Raw genomic sequence first — 19,551 nt, 5'->3', positions numbered from 1 at the left:
TATGAGGAGCTTCCCGACTATTATACCTCACTGTTTATAACTTACGCACAACTGTGCTAGTTGGCCTACTGGTACCACTTAGTAACTCACAAGTGTAGCCTTCTGCTGATTTTGCGCGGTATTTCCAATCGACCCACCGTAATGCACAACAGTCCCTGTCCGTCAGTAAGAAAGGTCAGACTGGTCACGGTTTAGCCCTGGTTGTTCCTTCGCGATTCAACTTCACAGTTACATCATCACCAGTCAACGTGGACAACTTTAGAGTGGTCTAAATGTTTCTGATGCATTTGTTGCTCACGTGACATCCACTTACCAGTCCACTTTCGAAGTTACTGAAATATTTTGGCTGACCCATTCCGCTTTTACTGCTTCTTTGCTTCCAAACACAATACTGATAGCCTCCTTTTACACTGGTAGGTCGACTTATCGACATATTGTAGTCTATTCCACATTAAATAGCGGTTTCCGGATATTCCAGATCACGTAGCGTATTGTTCTTCGTCAGAGATCAGGCAGCGGATTTGTGGAAGTTACTGATGTGAGAGAGTAATGAGCAACAATGAAACTACGTCGTCGCAACGAGTAGAAGAGTCTATTAGCAATAACCGAATAAGACTTCAGAGATATGACCTACTTGTTAACCCAGAAAGGCATTCTCTACTGCCATCGAACAGTGAACACCGTTTTATCCCAGTCTTAAGGTGAATCAAACCCTTGCTGAGAAACAAACCTGAAAGAAGTTAATACGACCATAAGGAGAGGAGTGCGGTAATTACTCACTGAACTCCAACAAAAAATTTTGACACTGACCCTAAAACCTATCTTGGACTGGAACCGCGGGACCGCTACGGTCGCAGGTTCGACTACTGCCTCAGGCATGGATGTGTGTGATGTCCTTAGGTTAGTTAGGTTTAAGTAGTTCTAAGTTCTAGGCGACTGATGACCTAAGCAGTTAAGTCCCATAGTGCTCAGAGCCATTTGAACCATTTTTGAACCTATCTTGGAAGATAGATTAAGGAAAGGCAAACCTACATTTCTAAAATTTGTAGACTTAGAGAAAGCTATTGGCATTGTTGACTGGAATACTCTCTTTCAAATTCTGAAGGTGGCAGGTGTAAAATACAGGGAGCGGAAGCTATTTACAATTTCTACAGAAACCAGATGGCACTTATAAGAGTCTAGAGGCATGAAAGTTCAAATGGTTCAAATGGCTCTGAGCACAATGGGACTTAACTTCTAAGGTCATCAGTCCCCTAGAACTTAGAACTACTTAAAGCTAACTAACCTAAGGACATCACACACATCCATGCCCGAGGCAGGATTCGAACCTGCGACCGTAGCGGTCTCGCGGTTCCAGACTGTAGCGCCTTTAACCGCTTGGCCACTCCGGCCGGCAGGCATGAAAGGGAAGCAGTGGTTGGGAAGGGACTGAGACAGGGTTGTAGCCTATCCCCGCTGTTATTCAATCTCTATATTGACCAAGCAGTAAAGGAAACAAAAGAAAAATTCGTAGTAGGTATTAAAATCCATGGACAAGAAGGAAAAACTTTGAGGTTCGCAGATGACATTGTAATTCTTTCAGGGACAGCAAAGGACTTGGAAGAGCAGTAGAACGGAATGGACAGTGTCTTGAATAGAGGATATAAGATGAACATCAGCAAAAGAAAAACGAGGATAATGGAATGTAGTCGGCTGATGCTGAGAGAATTACATTAGGAATTGAGACAAAGTAGTAAATAAGTTTTGCTATTTGGGGAACAAATTAACTGATAATGGTCGAAGGAGAGAAGATATAAAATGTAGACTGGCAATGGCAAGGAAAGCGTTTCTGAATAAGCGAAATTTGTTAACATCGAGTATAGATTTAAGTGTCAAGAAGTCGTTTCTGAAAGTATTTGTATGGAGTGTAGCCATGTGTGGGAGTGAAACATGGACGATAAATAGTTTTAACAAGAAGAAGCTGAAAACCTACAGAAGAATTCTGAAGATTAGATGGGTAGGTCACATAACTAATGAGGACGTATTGAATGGAATTGGGGAGAAGAGAAATTTGTGGAACAACTTGACTAGAAGATGGGATCGGTTGGTAGGACTTGTTCTGAGGCATCAAGGGATCACCAGTTGAGTAATGGAGGGTAGCGTGGAGGGTAAAATTCGTAGAGGGAGACCAAGAGGTGAATACACTCAGCAGATTCAGAAGGATGTAGGTTGCAGAAGGTACTGGGAGATGAAGAAGCTTGCACAGGGTAGAGTAGCATGGAGAGCTGCATCAAGCCAGCCTCTGGACTGAAGACCGCAACAAGAACAATATCTAATAAAATAGCCAAAGTAATTTATTACTTACCTGAAATCAATACACGTATAAAAATTGTCAATGATTGCACAGGCGTTGTGAATTGGGGACGTGAGTTTAAGCTTCTGTGCAATGAATTTCGTAGTGACCAAGTAGGAAATACGATTGCATAAAGGCAGAAGTACACTTTCCTTTTTCGAAACTGTCGTACAGTCCTTTTTATTGAGCCTAACAGTCTCAGATCCTTTCTATCATATTTCTCCAAGGCGACAGAATAGAAACTTTTTTTCTTCCGCATAATAAGATATCATCGAAGAATTACAATGAAATCCAGACCATTAGCTGCTTACAGGCGTTGATGAATATTAACAGGGACATGTGAAAATGTGTACCCCGCCTGTAAGCAGCTAATGGTCTAGATTTCATGCAATTTCTTCGAGAGCTGCATGATCACTAATCGTATCTTTTCTTTCGGACATGTTCGGAAGAACAGATACCATCTTCATATAGATATCACCTATATCAAAGAGTGGAGACACCAAACAGAATACTTGCAGCTTTTCTTAAACGACTACTGTTACGGCATAAAGTCAAGCGCCGGCAAGCCAGTCAGCAACGACAGGAAAGAGAAGGCTGTGAGAAGAAGTCAACCAATCGCTCGCTGACCCTACCTCCTTCCAGGACGACAACGCAACAGTTACGGCCCCTGTGTGAAGAGGACCTAAACGCCGTGACCGACTGGTGACAGACCAGTTCAATAGCAGTTTCAAAATTAGGTACTTGGATAGCAGCGTCAACAATAGCGACTTCGATAGCAGCTGAGGAAAGACTTTTGTCAGTTAGCGATCAGCAGTCACTGCAAAGACTGATTATTTCGAAGTCACCCTTTGCTTGCGACACATCTGTGTTATTGCTAAAGTTAAATATTTTATTTGATTTATTGTAACAAAACTCATTAACACGACTTGGTTAATTGTTTTTCTAACGAACGGAGTATGCAGGCTTATCAGACACAAGGAGATTGACGACTAGGCTGGACGAGAGAACTACCGTATGAACGCGATCACTATTCTAAAGCCTTGAAATTATGATAAATTATGAATTCATCGAAGTTTCTGTTTTAGATACGTTTCTAGAGGTTGAACTGAAGCAGAACTTGCGGCGAATGATAACCCTGTTTGAGGTATACGCGTAAATGTGTGATATTAAACTCATTTCCATTAAATTAATGAAGCACCACGGTCTCATTGCTGAGAAGCCTTGCGAAATGTTTGGCTCTGGTAGAGAGCGTTTCCTGCACGCTTTCACGTTCGCACTACAGTGTAGGGAATATCATGTTTTCAGTCTACAGGAGCTCGTAACTCAGCTGTTGTGCATTTTAATTTGAAATGCGCACATATGCTACTCAGAAAACACAATAAAAACTTCTCTCTCAGCACAAGCTCTCTTCCATGCGCTGGGGTTTGAAGTCAAATTAAATTCCTTGTTGTATGTACTGTTTTGAAAGGAAGTGGAAAGTCTGTATAACAGTGTCGTTCCAAAGAAAAGACTGCTACCTGTTACTGAGTTTGTCTTCCACCTGCTATCGAAAGTATAGCCAGAGTTGGTTATATCATGAACTAAATCCAAAATTCAAATAATTTACACCTCTTAACACTATTATTGGTTACGATTATTTTCTTCATTTTCAGTTTTACTGTTAACTCATTGTTTATAGTTGCTCCATGTTTTTCTTTATGTTAGGGTTTCAATTAAGACGATAGAAACCTCGTCACTGAAACTAAAATACGGTTTCACATAAGACATTTGCACATTTATACCTTCTCTTGCTGTATTATTAGTGCATTTGCTCTGTTGTGTCCTCTGGACTTCCTGGAACGTTTTTCTGCGTCTTCCACTTTCTTGAAAACTTCACACTGTTGAAGTTAAAATCTAAATTTCTTTTTATCTTGAATTCCTTCATTCTGTTACGTCGTTTATTCCAAGTAGCTCTCAATTCGGTACATCCATTCATTTTGTCCACTTTCTGTTGCAATACAACGCAATTTAATACATGTTAAAATTATTTTTAGGGAACATTTTATGATTCGAATAAATAATCATATTTAACTGAAAAAAATGTGTAACTTCTCTGTGGTCTACCATTATTTTCATAGGAGCCCATATTATAGCACGATTCTTCCGGATTCACTCAGAGAATTTGGTAAAATTCCTGTTAATTTTCTCTTCATACAAAGATGTCTTTCCCATCTCTTAGTGTCACCTAAAATTTTGAATTATTTTTGCTCTTTTCGAGCCATTCGTTGTAAGTCTTCATTTGGAAATACATTCCGTTGTAGATCATTACTTCAATGTTATAACTGTGTTTTAGGTTTGGTGACCATCTCAAACTCTTCGGATCTTTCATTAGCTTTATTAAAACCATCTGTCTGAATGACAAATATGGGGTATTATAATGTTTATAACTTACTGATGTTTCAAATAAGCTTTTTAGAGTTTTTTATCCAAACTCTTGTCAAGTACTCTGTTTTACAGGCAGAAACTCAAATCCAACTTTTAGTTGCAATCTTTCGCTCAAGGTTGACTATCAATACGTAAATTTACACGAAGAACACGTCAACTACCAAAATCAGGCATGTAAACTGATCGCCTTTTTCATCTTCATGTTGATCCCCAATTGTATACTTCGTCTTTCTTCAGTGGTTTTTCTGAACCTGGGACCTGGATTAACGTCCTAGAAACTATAGTTACGGGATACAGCCGACAGTCCTTGTTTCAAAATTACTCAGTCCAATGTTCGTAAGAGCTTTTAATTAAGTTTACCACTTTGTTATATACTTTTAATTGATATAGTGTGCAGAATAGTGTCTTGTTGTCTACAGTATAACATTTTTGGAAACCCAATGTTGGAGAACTGCATCTTCATTTATGCGAAGAATAGTATTCTTCTTTAATTGTTTCGTTATTATTTTCGTTTCAGTAGCCAGTTTATTTCTGTTTCATCTGCGAACATATGTCAGTTTCTACGTTATGTCCAGAGATTGAGGAAATAATAAATAATGGAAATTTTTTTACCAGGTATTTCGGTTTGGACGCCCAGCCACATAGTCAATGGGCAAAACCTCCGTTAAACACTGAGTTTATTTAGTGCATAGACATGCAGAGCTACAATATTGTGCAGTAACTTCCTCAGCTTATGGAGACTTGCATTTGATTTTCATGAGCGTCTACATAAGAGGTACACAGACTGATTACGAGGATAGTAAACCTCGTCCAATCAATCCTCGGTCAGGGCCAGAAATACTCGAGGAAATGGAAAAACGCAAACGAAATATGTGGGTGTTGCGACGAAAAAATACTGTATCCCTGGCGGTTTTTGATTTCAGTTATATGAATTAACAACAAAAATTTAAGGAATATTTTTTAGGTTAAGATATTCAATTTCTCCTGCATCGGAAAATCCATGCACATGATTACAGTAAACAAAAAGAAAATCATAAGAACTGATGTGAAGCTGTAATGAGTGTTTTAAAAGTTTACATGGTATAAAACTACTGTATATTACACAGTATCTGAATAGACAGTTATTGTTGTAGCACACATAGAAAATAATTTACATTAAATGAGCTTACGAGACATCGTTCTTACCAGTTTTCCGTTGATGTACCACGAGAGATTCGCAGCAGGGTATGAGGGTTCCACTGTGCAGTTAGCTCGTATCTTCTCCCCCAGTGAGTATTTAAGCTTCTCCACGTCCACAACTGGATCATCCGTGGGAAGATCTGTGACACAGACAGAGTAGTGAATAATAGCGAAAAACTGTGTGAATGACAACAGAGTAAATCAGAACTGACTCGCGTAAATTAAAAACTAGTTCCATCATTAAGCAACCTACTAACACAAAGCAGTAACATCAGACTTCTAATATGAATAATTTTTTTTAATCAGAAATATATTTCATACCAAAGATACTGTACAATATTTAAATGCAAGGGCAAATATAATTTATATAGTACTTTTACGTCTTTTTCATACTCTCACTTATCTCTTGCAATTACATTGCTCATTTTAAATAAAATTATAAATTCTGTTGATGGTGAGTTTACATTCAAACAGATTGTAATAAAAAGATTTTATGCAAACAACGAGCTATATTATTGGAATTTTTTCTTTGCTGTTATTGCATTCAGCCAAGAGAGAGGAGATGGACGGGGTCTGTAGAACGCAATGGCTGTTATTTTTTAATTTTTCAATGTAATTAGAACATTCTTGAAGTGTTGACTGAAATACACATATAATACTGAAATGATGGGATTTATATGGTGTTGATGATCTGGAAGTTTATTTTGACGATAATCTTGTACTACATGATGATGTTCGTTTTTCTTTAATGCGGCTAGAGGGCGATGCTCGAGGTGACTTTACGGTTAGAAGACAGTGGAAAACCGGATGGAATGGAGTCTTGACATCATGAGAAGGGAAGTGAGATGCTGATGAGGAGTTGAAGTTTAGCGGCGGTGTTTGGGATTCGTCAGGCAAGCATTGAGAGGTTCGATATAATTGGACTCGACATAGTTGTTGGATGAAACAGATTTAGGATATTCAATGTATGGTGGGGCGGGAGTGGTATTAAAAAAGAGTATGTACGCGAGAGAATGTAAACTGTAAATAAGTGGTAAAGTCATTTAAATCAAATACGGAACGGGCAGCAAGTGTGATGTCGTGAATTGTTTGGGTACACTAAAAAGAGAAAAAAAGGGTTGTTGGAATTTGGGGGATAGTAGCGATTCGCATTCTATCTTCAGTAGGAGATGGGACTTAACGAGTTATTTTGATGAAGTAGTATGTTTTTGCGCAGATAGTATGTCACCTAACAAGGAACCCCTTGAATGGGAGGTTGCAAAATGCCAATGTTGTTTACGGCATTCGACGCCCCAAGTATTGTCCACCCTGTAACCATACTACTGGCTGCTAAGGCCAAAAGGAGGCGGGACTGGAGGTATCCAACGGTAAGTAAAGCATGAAGCTACGGCGCGTAATCGAACTGCTTAGTCGACGAGTAACTGACAACAGTGCTGCAGTGCGAGTGGTGTTGATACGAAGCAGAGCAATAGCAACGATAAACAAAGCAAACATAGCTCCAACACTTGCAGAAGTGGACATTCCGTGGGAAAGGAACCCCAGGAGTTTTTCACAGTGTGAAAGAAGTGTCATGTAAAATATTAGCGTTTCTCCAAAATGAGGCAGTGGAATGTGTGGTGTCGCATACTATGGACCGAGTGGACAACAAATATGAGGAGTACAATGATGATGAAACGTGCTTAACTAATGAAAGTGATACTAAAACAGGTGTCGAGTCATGTAGTTCATCATCCTTGTGGGACACGGAGCCACAAATCCCGCCTCCAGTGAAAGCAGTATAGCACAATCGTTGTCCAAGAAGCGGGTACTAAATGTAATTACATACGTAGAAGATCTTCCGGAGTATAGTAAAAGAACAATTACGAACAGATTTCGAATAAATATGAGGCAATATGACCGTATACTGCTTAAGAAAAACTAGGGTTATTCAAGAAACGGCTAGGCCCGCTTGTTACAAAAGCTGGTGTTCGTGAGTTTCAAGGATGCTTGATACAATTAATAGGATGCGCATGATAGTGACCTACGACGTTATGCACATTTAATAACACGCGGCATAGATAACAGCGATTTCAAGGGAAGCAGTGAATGGCTGCATAACTTGAAACAATGCTACAGGACTGGAAGAAGTAAACAAAACAAGTTGCGGAATCGCCCCGAAAATGGTTCAGATAAGCAAACGAGGATAATGGAATGTAGTCAAATGAAATCGGGTGATGCTGAGGGAATTAGATTAGGAAATGAGACACTTAAAGTAGTAAAGGAGTTTTGCTATTTAGGGAGTAAAATAACTGATGATGGTCGAAGTAGAGAGGATATAAAATGTGGACTGGCAATGGCAAGGAAAGCGTTTCTGAAGAAGAGAAATTTGTTAGCATCGAGTATAGATTTAAGTGTCAGGAAGTCGTTTCTGAAAGTATTTGTATGGAGTGTAGCCATGTATGGAAGTGAAACATGGACGATAACTAGTTTGGACAAGAAGAGAATAGAAGGTTTCGAAATGTGGTGCTAGAGAAGAATGCTGAAGATAAGGTGGGTAGATCACGTAACTAATGAGGAGGTATTGAATAGGCTTGGGGAGAAGAGAAGTTTGTGGCACAACTTGGCTAGAAGAAGGGATCGGTTGATAGGACATGTTCTGAGGCATCAAGGGATCACCAGTTTAGTATTGGAGGGCAGCGTGGAGGGTAAAAATCGTAGAGGGAGACCAAGAGATCAATACACTAAGCAGATTCAGAAGGATGTAGGTTGCAGTAGGTACTGGGAGATGAAGAAGCTTGCGCAGGATAGAGTAGCATGGAGAGCTGCATAAAACCAGTCTCAGGACTGAAGACCACAACAACAACAACAAGCAAACTTATCCCATCGTTCAGTAAGGAATTTGTTTTCAACTCCGACCAATCGACGTGAAGTGGAAATGCATATGAAAGGATCCCTGGAACTTACAGAGTCTCCAAGACAGTTGTATCAAGATCACTAACATTAATGCCTTAATGCATTATTACAGTTGTGATGACTCTGTAACTGGGAGGTAAAATGGCTGAAAAGTTATTTATTGCGTTATTGTGCTGGGAGAAGTTGGGGGTTCTCTGCCCCGTACGATATTTTCTCGAGTGCATGACCTTACAAGGGTACTAGGGAACATTTACCTCACAGCAAACAAAAGTGGTAAAATGGGCGTAAGAAAACTGGTATGAGCAACTGCTTTTCACCAATGGCCAGTCGAAATAGCGTGCTGTTGCTTGATTGCTGGTCTGTGTGTAAAAATCATACTTCCTTAGAGCAAACTATCCCGGCTGAGGTGTGTGACACTGCAATTCATGCCACCTGGAACCACTGCACACATTCAGCGTCTGGACGTTTGATTTTCTTTCCGTGCCTGTAAAACATATTGTCGCACGATCTGCAGCTACACCTCACCCTCGCGATAGTAAGGGGAGGGGGAGGGGGGTACTTCGTGCACACTTTTTAAAATTTTCGTCCTTTACATTATACAATTTTCATTTTTTTACTGACTTCTTGTTTCATATTCCGTAACTGCTTTCAATTTGTCAGTAATAGTTAACACACAAAATTACGTCTAAATAGTCAATCTGACTTTTCACAACAAACGTAATTTATTCTTTCAAGTCAATGGGACTTCTTACACATGATTATAGCTACTAAAAGTACGTTGTGAACGAAATTCAATGATAATTTACGAAATTTGTACTTTTTTTAATTTTTTGTGGTGGTCATAAAGTACTCCATCTCTTGGTGTAAACATTATGCAAAATATTTTGGTGTTGCTAAGATTGTGCTAAAGGATATTTATATGGTCTGTACTCTACTTATATAACAGTACCTACTTAAAAAGTATGTTGTTAATAAAAGTTAAGCACTGTTTTTGGTGGGTACAAAGTAGTTACCCGCCCAACTTGGTATCAGGTGTTATGGAAAATGTGTTAGTATTGCTAGAGTTAAAGGAATACCAGTTTCCTTACAAGCTCCACAACAGACTTTTTCGTATTCGGTTGCACGCCATCAAATTCCATCAGTTCCCATCAACCCGTTACACTAATGTGATTCTATATGCATTCTTTAAGAGTTGACACGGAGCTGATCGACCTGCACGCTTTGCAACTCGAAAGGAACTCGTCTGCGATCTTGATGGTGAGAACGTTTGTGATCACGGTGACACGCCACTTTTCATTCGATGTTCATGGTGCAAGATAATGGTTTGTTCTGAACATTTCTTGAATGCCGACGATGTCTATTTTGTGAAGTGTAGTACGTACATCCCAAAGAACGGTGATCTTTTCTCCTCCCAGATACTCATTTCTGTCGCCTCCCTGATCTACACTGTGAGTCATTAGCAGATAATATTTTCCTGTCACACCTGTTAACACAATATTTCAAACGAGCCTTACTAAAGACTGAACGTGTGACCTGGCACTCAAGGGGTTCCTTGTAAGCTCAGAGAAATAAGTTTTCGCTGGTTGACTGCATGAATATTCTGACGTCACAAATTAATTACATTTCATTGGCGTATTACATAATTATAGTGTCTATGGGACATTTAATTGTAGACAGACGGTCACGCATTCAAATAAGCGTGTGTTGCATCACAGTCTCAGAATATTCTGACAGATACATTTGTAGAAGTACTGCATGTCATTTTTGTTGATTATGTTCCACACGTACCACCTGTCATCGGAACTGAGCAAGGGACGTTGTCGAATTGCACCCATGCCCTTACTATAATCTCCGGATTTCCTACTCATAACAGAGATTTAGTTGCGTGATCTCTTTCCCAGAGGAGTTGATCTTGTGGGAGAGCACGTTGGGCTACTGTGTACACACACCGTGCTAATTGGAAGACCAAACCTCATTGTGTTTGTAACCTGTTGTATGTTGGCAGCGCTATAGACCGTGTTAATATCGCTGACAGCACGCTGCGTCCTCGGCAAGAGATTCTATAGTTGGACGGATCAGCAGTTAGCGAGTGGACATGTTTTTCTTACTAGAGACTCTGTTATGGTAGGACACCCAGTTTAAAATGAGATGAAATTTCTTATAAGAAAATATGCTAGGAAAGGTTTGATAACAGATGTGTGGTTGATAATGTTTAGGTAGTGGAATTATTGACAACTACGTAAGTTTTGGAACTGGATGTCACATGAATAAGGTAACATTTTCTAAATACATTGTTTGCTTTTCATCAAAATAGTTCTTTTGCTAACCTTATGCCTCCTAGTACTTAGTCTATAGTAGTTAGAATCCTTTTATTTACCTGGTTGTTGTTGCCGATTGCTGTAATTGCTGTAGTTCGTGATACGAAGATTTTCTGTGACGTAAGTGACTTATGAAAAAGAATGGGGTTTCCACTGTTGGGATTCGTAATTGAAATGAATTTATGCAGTTAACAGTGCTGCAATTGTTCAAATGGCTCTGAGCACTAAGGGACTTAACATCTGAGGTCATCAGTCCCCTAAACTTAGAACTACTTAAAACTAACTAACCTATGGACATCACACACATCCATGGCCGATGCAGGATTCGAACCTGCGACCGTTGCGATCACGCGGTTCCAGACTGAAGCGCCTAGAACCACTCGGCCACAGTGGCCGGTTAACTGTGCTGGAGGTAGTTGCATATTGTTAGGGTTGCTTGCAATTCTCAGTTATTCTTTAGGGTTAATTATTGGAAGTCATGTTGTCAGGATATAGCAGTAATACTGCGTTGGGCTTGTATATTGCGGGTAATAAATGAATAGATGAAGTTTCATTTGTCTTTGTCAGGGAATATTATGTTTGTCAGTTCTGAACAAAAAAATAATTAAAGAGTTAGTTTCAATTGGCGTTGAAGAAACAGCGATATAGTATGTCGAATGATTTTTTAGATTTATCCTTTTTATATCAGATTTTCTTCCAACAAAAGTCGTAAGTTACAGTCATTACAATCACTGAAGACCCTGAATCCTACAGGATGAGGTTCGCTAATAGAATCAGTATTAGATTCTAGCCAAATACTTCGTAGATCCCAGGAACAAAAACTGTGTGCAGTAGATGCACTAAGCGACATGTCGCACCCGTCTTCAGTAAGGTTTGCCGAGATCATCCACACGTCTTCCGCCCAACATCATTGACATCCAGCTGTTGTAGACCCGAGACGTGGCTGTGATATTGTTTTGGTGACAACGCACTTTTCCAAATGAGCAAGTTACGTGATGAATTAAGTCGAGTAAGAGAACAAATTGTGGGGCAACATATCCTACATACATGAAAACTGCCTCTAAATTCTTCACATTACATCACGAATTATGTAAACTTCAATTAAGTATTGTATAAGAAATCGAACTGGCGCCCTGGAACCACATTCGACTACAATACACAGGGGGTCCAGTGTGCCCCAGGAAGACGCAAAGTAAGACGTAGTTTAGAAACCCTTAGCAACAGTTCCGTTGACTCATCCTTGGCCATGAAGGATTGGAGAAGCAAAGTAGTCTTTCATAAAACACGTTTGGCAGTTGAGCGCGCGATTACTACAGGAAGTGTTCTGCGTGATTTTATATGTGAGGTAAAAGTGTGGAGGATCCCAAATCAAAATTATTTACCTACGAAAAGCGACGTGGTTGACGTCACATTCGGCTAAAAAGTTACAAATAGGGGCGCCGGGTGTTGACTGAGGACAGAACTGTAGCTGATGGCAACTCAACCAATAAACGTGTTCGTAGTTCGTCTGCTGTTTGTGAAGTATAAATATGAACAGTCGTGTAGACGGTGATTTTAATTGGTACATGAATGTTATATTTGTAACCATCACATTAACTACAGATTAAGATGAGGTAAGATCAAATGAACAAAGCTTATATCGAAGTGTTAAGACGTCTCCCACATTTGGTACTGATAAGAAGAACTTCTTATCTAGCTGTGAACACAGTCGGGCTGTGGTAGATAAGTGCTGATAGCCTTCTGGTCGCAATTGCCTGTGTGATTTTTATGGTACTGGAGTGTCTTGTGGGTTTAGGTATTAAGCAGAAAGGCAACGATACCGGCGTTTCGCTTGTGTCGTCCATCGTGTCAGCATTCTTTTTAATATTCTGTTTGGCTCATCTGTTAAGAGATCATTTAGAATTAGTGGCTTCTGTAAAGGCCCTTTGAGTTCTGGTGATGACCCATTTATCAGTGATTTAAAGCTGTTACCAATGTACACCAACTTAAATGTAAATCACCTGGTCTTTTATTTTAACAAGTGCGTTGGGTACTGATTGCCTGGTCCACCTAACTCTCTCTTGGACTTTCTTATAATTCCAAGATTGTGCAAGGATTACTAGTTGGAGCTGAGCGTCAGAAAGAGTGCACACCATGGAAGCGCTGATCTGCAACGGGTGAACACCACAAGCACGTTAATAGACCCGCAAGCTTGTTGTTCCGCAAGTTTAAGGATGCAGTTACTGCATCTGAACACGTTGCTTGTTGCTTTTGTCCTGTCCGATGTTAATGGATATTGCGAATTAGGTGACAGACTTTTACGAAATATTCTGAGATCGTACGAAATAGTTCATGGGAACTATGCAAACATCGATCGTGAGAACCATAAGTGTCCGATTGTAACGTCACACATTTACAATCATCGATCAAGGAAATCGGTTGGAGCAATTATTTTTGGCTTTCAGGAGTTGTTTCATTCAATACAACACCAACCATTGTAACGAAAGTAGGATTCTATCACACATGGAACGAAATTTATAACCAGACTGAGAATTCCTTGGTAGATGGGACGCAGCAGGCTGTCTTGGTTGGAGAGTCATTGGACAGATGTAGGAGTGACCATAGGTGTGCCACGGTGGAACTTGTTCATAAAAGTAAATATATGCGTACCCGAGACGAATTCTTTGGGATAACTGCTGTTCAAACTGTTTAGCATGACATGACAGACAATGATAACCACAGACCATTAGCCAAATTATGCAGTTGTCTATAACGTGGAACTGAGACACACTTTCTCAAATATTCCGTGAGATTTTGATATCAAAGTACTGGACAGATTGGAAACTAGCCTAAGATATTCAGAAATGTACAACTGTGCACTTCACACAAATAAAAAAGTAGTGCGGAGTACCACAATACCGGTGAGTTACACGTGACATTAAGGAGGCATACAATAACCGGTAACAATTTGAGTTTGTAAATGAAACTCTCACATACGTTCAGTCGCAGGTAACACACCTCGGTTCACTTGTAGAACAATGGGAAAATGTAATCACTCCTCAAATGAGACTGATTCAAACTACTCGTTCGACCATTCCTCGGTCTGTATCAGATAGGACAGACGGAAACTGAAAGTATACAAAGAAGGACGGCATGGAGGTCACAAGTCTATCTGATACGCGGCAAAACGTCGTGGAAATGCCGATAAACTTAAATTGGAGGACGCTTCAAAATAGATTCTAACTATCCCACAATATCCTACCTACAATGTTGGAAGAGACAATTTTAGGTGTGCCGGATCTAGGCATATAGTAAAGAAATTATGTTTAGGCTTGATCAAATTTATTACAGCGCACAAAGAAAAATTTAAGCAACCTTTCTTGCAGCGATCCACATGTTAATGGCACGGGAGAACCGCTGCTACTTCGTACAATGGAAACTACGAGCTGTCATGCACTTGACGGTGATTAGGAGAGAATCAGCGCTGACGTAGACGTAGACTAGCTGCACAGGTAGCACTGCTACCAGCAATACAGCTGGGGCTAAGACTATCCCTCATTTTATGTATATTTATCTTGTGATGGGTATTGTGTTACCAGCCTCTGTGTTTATGAGTATTAATGATAATAACTTCAGCAGTAGGTTTACGGCGAGTTTCAGTGATTTATTTATGCCCTGCCTCGGTCGTACAGTCACTCTCTTCAGGTGCCTAGATACATAGCATTCATACGAATAAGAAAATTATCTTGTTTCTTGTTGTGCCATATACGGCAATGGGAGCGTAGGCTTTCACTAGCCGCAGAGATTGGCCTTGCTTCCTTCCAACTGCGTTAGCGACTTCTCGGGCTAGGAGTGGTTTATGTGGCCGTGCGCGGGGCTTGAAAAGTGAAAGCGAGCACGCTGAATGTTGTGGCCGTGTGTGCTCATGAAACGGAAGTTGTTGCTGCCCATTAGAATGTTGCCCTGGGAGGCGAATTTTGTGCTTTCATATAATACGAATTCCGCTCGTGCACACCAGTTCTGTGCCCTCAGTTCGAACGAAGAATTTGCTTGTTCGATTAATGTCATCCTGGTTTGATACCCTCTTCGTTATGGTGCTGTTGAATTTTGATGTTGTTGTACGCTGAGCTTCGTAGATATATTGATGACGTCTTTACGGTCGTCACGGGTGACAATATTCATGAGCTTTGAAAAACTTGTAATACATTGCACAAAAACATGGATTTTTCGATGGAAGTAGAATTAGAGGGTAAAATTAATTTCCTGTACTTGCAAAACACTATGATTGAACAAAGACTGAAGATTGATATTTATCGTAAGCCGATAGCTACTGACTTGATCACTGCAAAGGATTTAAGTTATCCAGCGTGTTTTTGAATTCCGTATTTTATCGTGTAGCAAAATTAGGCGCTACTAAGGAGGTTATTGAAAAGGAGACAAATATGATTATTAAAGTAGGTATAGGAAGTCGTTTGACTGTAGCGGAAATCAGGAAGTCTGGAAAGCGGTGTTTAACAAAGGTGAAAAGGAATTTTGGGATAGTGGAGAGCCGATGATGAAAAAGTACATCTCACTCTCCTGCTACGGTCCTGTGCCAGATGAAATTGCTAATGCGTTCCGTAAAGTCAACGTCACAGTGGAATTCCAGACGTATAATAATTTGGGAAAAATACTGCGACACAGTTAGGCGCCAGCGATTGATAAGTTTAGCAGAGAAGAGGTCTACAAGATCAATTGCAGTTCGTGTGCGAAGGACTTCAGGGTCAGGTACCGTGGGCATGGATCTCCTAGTAATGGTAGTGTATTAGCAGACCATCTAAGGGAATTGAAGTATTGCTTAAGAAGGACTAACGATGACTTACCTATCCTGCAGTGTGATAGTAAAGATACATTACTAGATATTTTGCAAGAGACTGAAATTTACGTGAGCTATCAGGAGAATGTGAATATTTTGATAAATGAGCGGGTAGCGAGCTGTCACAAATGATTTTCCGATTTCTTCCTAAATGTAATAGTGAATAAAAAATAAAAAAGGACCTTTTTAGTTTTACGTTAACTTCAACTGTTTTGTATTAAGGCCGCACTCTACATATTGTGAAATTTCTTATAAATTAAATTTAGACTTTGTGCATTCGAAGCTATAGTCAGTCGTGTGGTCCTCTAGTGGGAGTATCATAAGTTTTCCTCTGAGAACTGTAACGATTTCAAGAGAAACTAGAAAGCTTGGGATGGCTATGTAGACGTTTTCATAATTTTAATGAAAAATGACAACAAATAAAAATTGTTTTTAATTATTTTACTTGTTAAACTTAAGCAGCAGCATCCGATGTAGAGGGCGCTCAGCTTATTTGCTCTGCGCTTTCATTATGGCTCCGTAGTAAACCTGTCTCACTTCATGTTTTGGTTTCGACTAATATACGTCACTTATTGTATTCGACAACAAACGTTGTTTGTCAGTTTTGTATGGGCGTCATTACGTATTAACGTTAACTTCTTTTGTAAGAAGTGGTAAGTGTCTCCTTTTGTTTAGTCGCTCTACTCATTCTCAACAAGCTGAAATGCTATGTCACTGTATGTACCATTATTTGTATTGTTCTCTGTATTTCTTACCACGCGCTCTGATGATGGCCTTTTCCCGAAACGGGTCAGTAGAATAAAGGAGTTACTGGCATCTAGACCTCTTGCATTTCAGCAGCCCATCACCATCTTTAGAGGCGTGTTTATACTGATTGTGGTTATGGCTGCGTACCTCCACCACGACCTTACGTCGGATCTACGATGTGGGTTTGGGGCTCACTATTTGTTCTTGGAAGTGCCTGTACTAGTATATTGTGTGTTGCTTGTGCCTAACTCTGCCCTTCTTCAAGTGCGACATGAGACGTTGTTATATTCTGTATTTTTTGAACAAAGCTCTCAGGTGGATGCCAAATGACTGTATGTAAAGGCGCGCCGTCAGAGATCCAAACCGACCGAGATGTAAAGGAAGGCACCTATCCTCATAGGCATCTGTATTTGATAATATGCGCTGAGGCACTGCTTGTGAACTCCGTTTTACAAATTGCCAGTTGAGCCTTGTCTGAATACATGTTAGCCTAAAACTGCCCGTCATAATTAATTGCTTTACACATGATCGTGCTCTGGTTAAAAGTAATAATTGACACGCTGACTCTTCAGAAAAGGTGGATAGTTTCCCAGATGTCATGTGTTGTTATTTTATTTATTTATTTATTGTTCCGTGGGACCAAATGAAGGAGAAGTCTCCATGGTCATGGAACGAGTCAATACATGAAATTATAACACGATACTGGAAACAGATAAAATGAAATATAAAAAAACCATTTTCGAGTGACAAGTTGTAAGTTTAAATAAAGAAAATCAACAATGTTAACACTGGAATTGGCTTAATATTTTAGCTCTTCCAGGAGCTCCTCGACAGAATAGAAGGAGTGAGCCATGAGGAAACTCTTCAGTTTAGACTTAAAAGAGTTTGGGCTACTGCTAAGATTTTTGAGTTCTTGTGGTAGCTTATTGAAAATGGATGCAGCGGAATACTGCACTCCTTCCTGCACGAGAGTCAAGGAAGTGCATTCCACATGCAGCTTGGATTTCTGCCTAGTATTAATTGAGTGAAAGCTGCTAACTCTTGGGAATAGGCTAATATTGCTAACAACAAACGACATTAAAGAAAATATATACTGAGAGGGCAATGTAAGAATTCCAAGACTATTGAATAGGGGTCGACAAGAGGTTCCCGAACGTACACCAGATATAGTTCGAACAGCCCGTTTTTGAGCCAAAAATACCCTTTTTGAATCAGAAGAATTACCCCAAAAAAATAATACCATACGACATAAGCGTATGAAAATATGCGAAGTAGACTACTTGCCGTGTTGAAGTGTCACTTATTTCAGATACTGTTCTAATGGTAAATAAAGCAGCATTTAGTTTCTAAACAAGATCCTGGACATGGGCTTTCCACAACAGCTTACTATTTATCCGAACGCCTAGGAACTTGAACTGTTCCGTCTCACTTATAATACGCCCATTCTGTCTCATCAAAATATCGGTTCTTGCTGAATTGTGAGTTAGAAACTGTAAAAACTGAGTCTTACTGTGATTTAGCATCAAATTATTTTCCACAAACCACGAACATATTTCATGAACTACATTATTTGATACTGTTTCAATATTACACACAAGATCCTTCACTACCAAGCTGGTGTCATCAGCAAACAGAAATATTTTTGGATCACCTGTAATACTAGAAGGCATATCATTTATATAAATAAGAAACTGCAGTGGCCCCAGCACCGACCCTTGGGGAACGCCCCATTTAACAGTTCCCCATTGGGGAACATCACTACCATTCTCAATATTGCGGAGAATTACTTTCTGCTTTCTGTTCTTAAAGTAAGAGGCGAACCAATTGTAAGCTACCCCCCTTACTCCATAATAGTCCAACTTCTGCAGTAATATTTTGTGGTCAGCACAGTCAAAAGCCTTCGTTAAATCAAAGAAAACACATAGCGTTCGAAACCTTTTATTTAATTCGTCCAAAACCTCACAGATAAAAGAGAATATAGTATTTTCAGTTGTTAAACCATTTCTAAAACCAAACTGAACATTTGACAGCAAATTATGTGGATTTAAATGCTCCAGTAACCTTGTATGTACAAACTTCTCGATAACTTTAGCAAACACCGATGGCATAGAAATAGGTCTAAAATTCTCAACATTATCAATGTCTCCCTTTTTATAAAGTGGCTTCACTACCAAGTACTTTAATCGGTCAGGAAACCGACCACTCCTAAAGGAAAAGTTACAGATTTGGCTTAGTACTGGGCTAACATACATAGAACAATACTTCAGTATTCTGCTAGATACCCCGTCATATCCACGAGAGTTCTTGGTCTTTAGTGATTTAATTATTAACTCAATCTCCCTCTTGTCAGTATCATGGAGGAGCATTTCAGGTAACAGTCTCGGAACACTTTTTTCTAAGAGCGCTATATGATTCCCTGTTGGGACTAGGTTTCTATTTAGTTCACCTGCTATATTCAGAAAGTGATTATTAACTACTGTACATATATGCGACTTATCAGTAACACGGACATTCCCACTACGCACTGATTCTATATCCTCGACCTGTCTCTGCAGACCAGCCACTTCCTTTACGACTGACCATATGGTTTTAATTTTATCCTGTTGTCTGTTTCTTGATCTATATAATTTCACAGAGATAGAGACAATACTGGCGGTTACATTATTTATTTTTTAAATTTAGTAAAACTGCCGACTGACTGACATTAAGTCTTTTAACTAAAGCAGATTTGAGAATTGTCAAGATTAAACAACTCGAAGGTAAAATTTTGGTATGAGGTAGCTTGTACTTATTCTTTATTTGATTTCTCACCCTTTTTTAAATTT

The 19,551-nt window shown here is 39.6% G+C and overlaps 1 protein-coding gene across 1 annotated transcript in view; it reads right to left on the bottom strand.

Moving 5' to 3' along the window:
• The window catches only part of LOC126241345 (uncharacterized), a gene marked incomplete at its 5' end in the record, with an annotated part of 124,866 nt that overhangs the window by 95,154 nt on the left and 10,161 nt on the right, over positions 1-19,551 (bottom strand). The window contains one exon of the mRNA XM_049947999.1: positions 5,942-6,075. Coding sequence (XP_049803956.1) covers positions 5,942-6,075 — 134 coding nt within the window. The remainder of the gene's footprint in view (positions 1-5,941; positions 6,076-19,551) is intronic.

The sequence above is a fragment of the Schistocerca nitens genome, chromosome 1 (genome assembly GCF_023898315.1).
Source record: "Schistocerca nitens isolate TAMUIC-IGC-003100 chromosome 1, iqSchNite1.1, whole genome shotgun sequence".
NCBI classification, from domain to species: domain Eukaryota; kingdom Metazoa; phylum Arthropoda; class Insecta; order Orthoptera; family Acrididae; genus Schistocerca; species Schistocerca nitens.
Note: the sequence above shows the minus strand (reverse complement) of the source record. Positions and strands in the feature narration are given on the sequence as shown.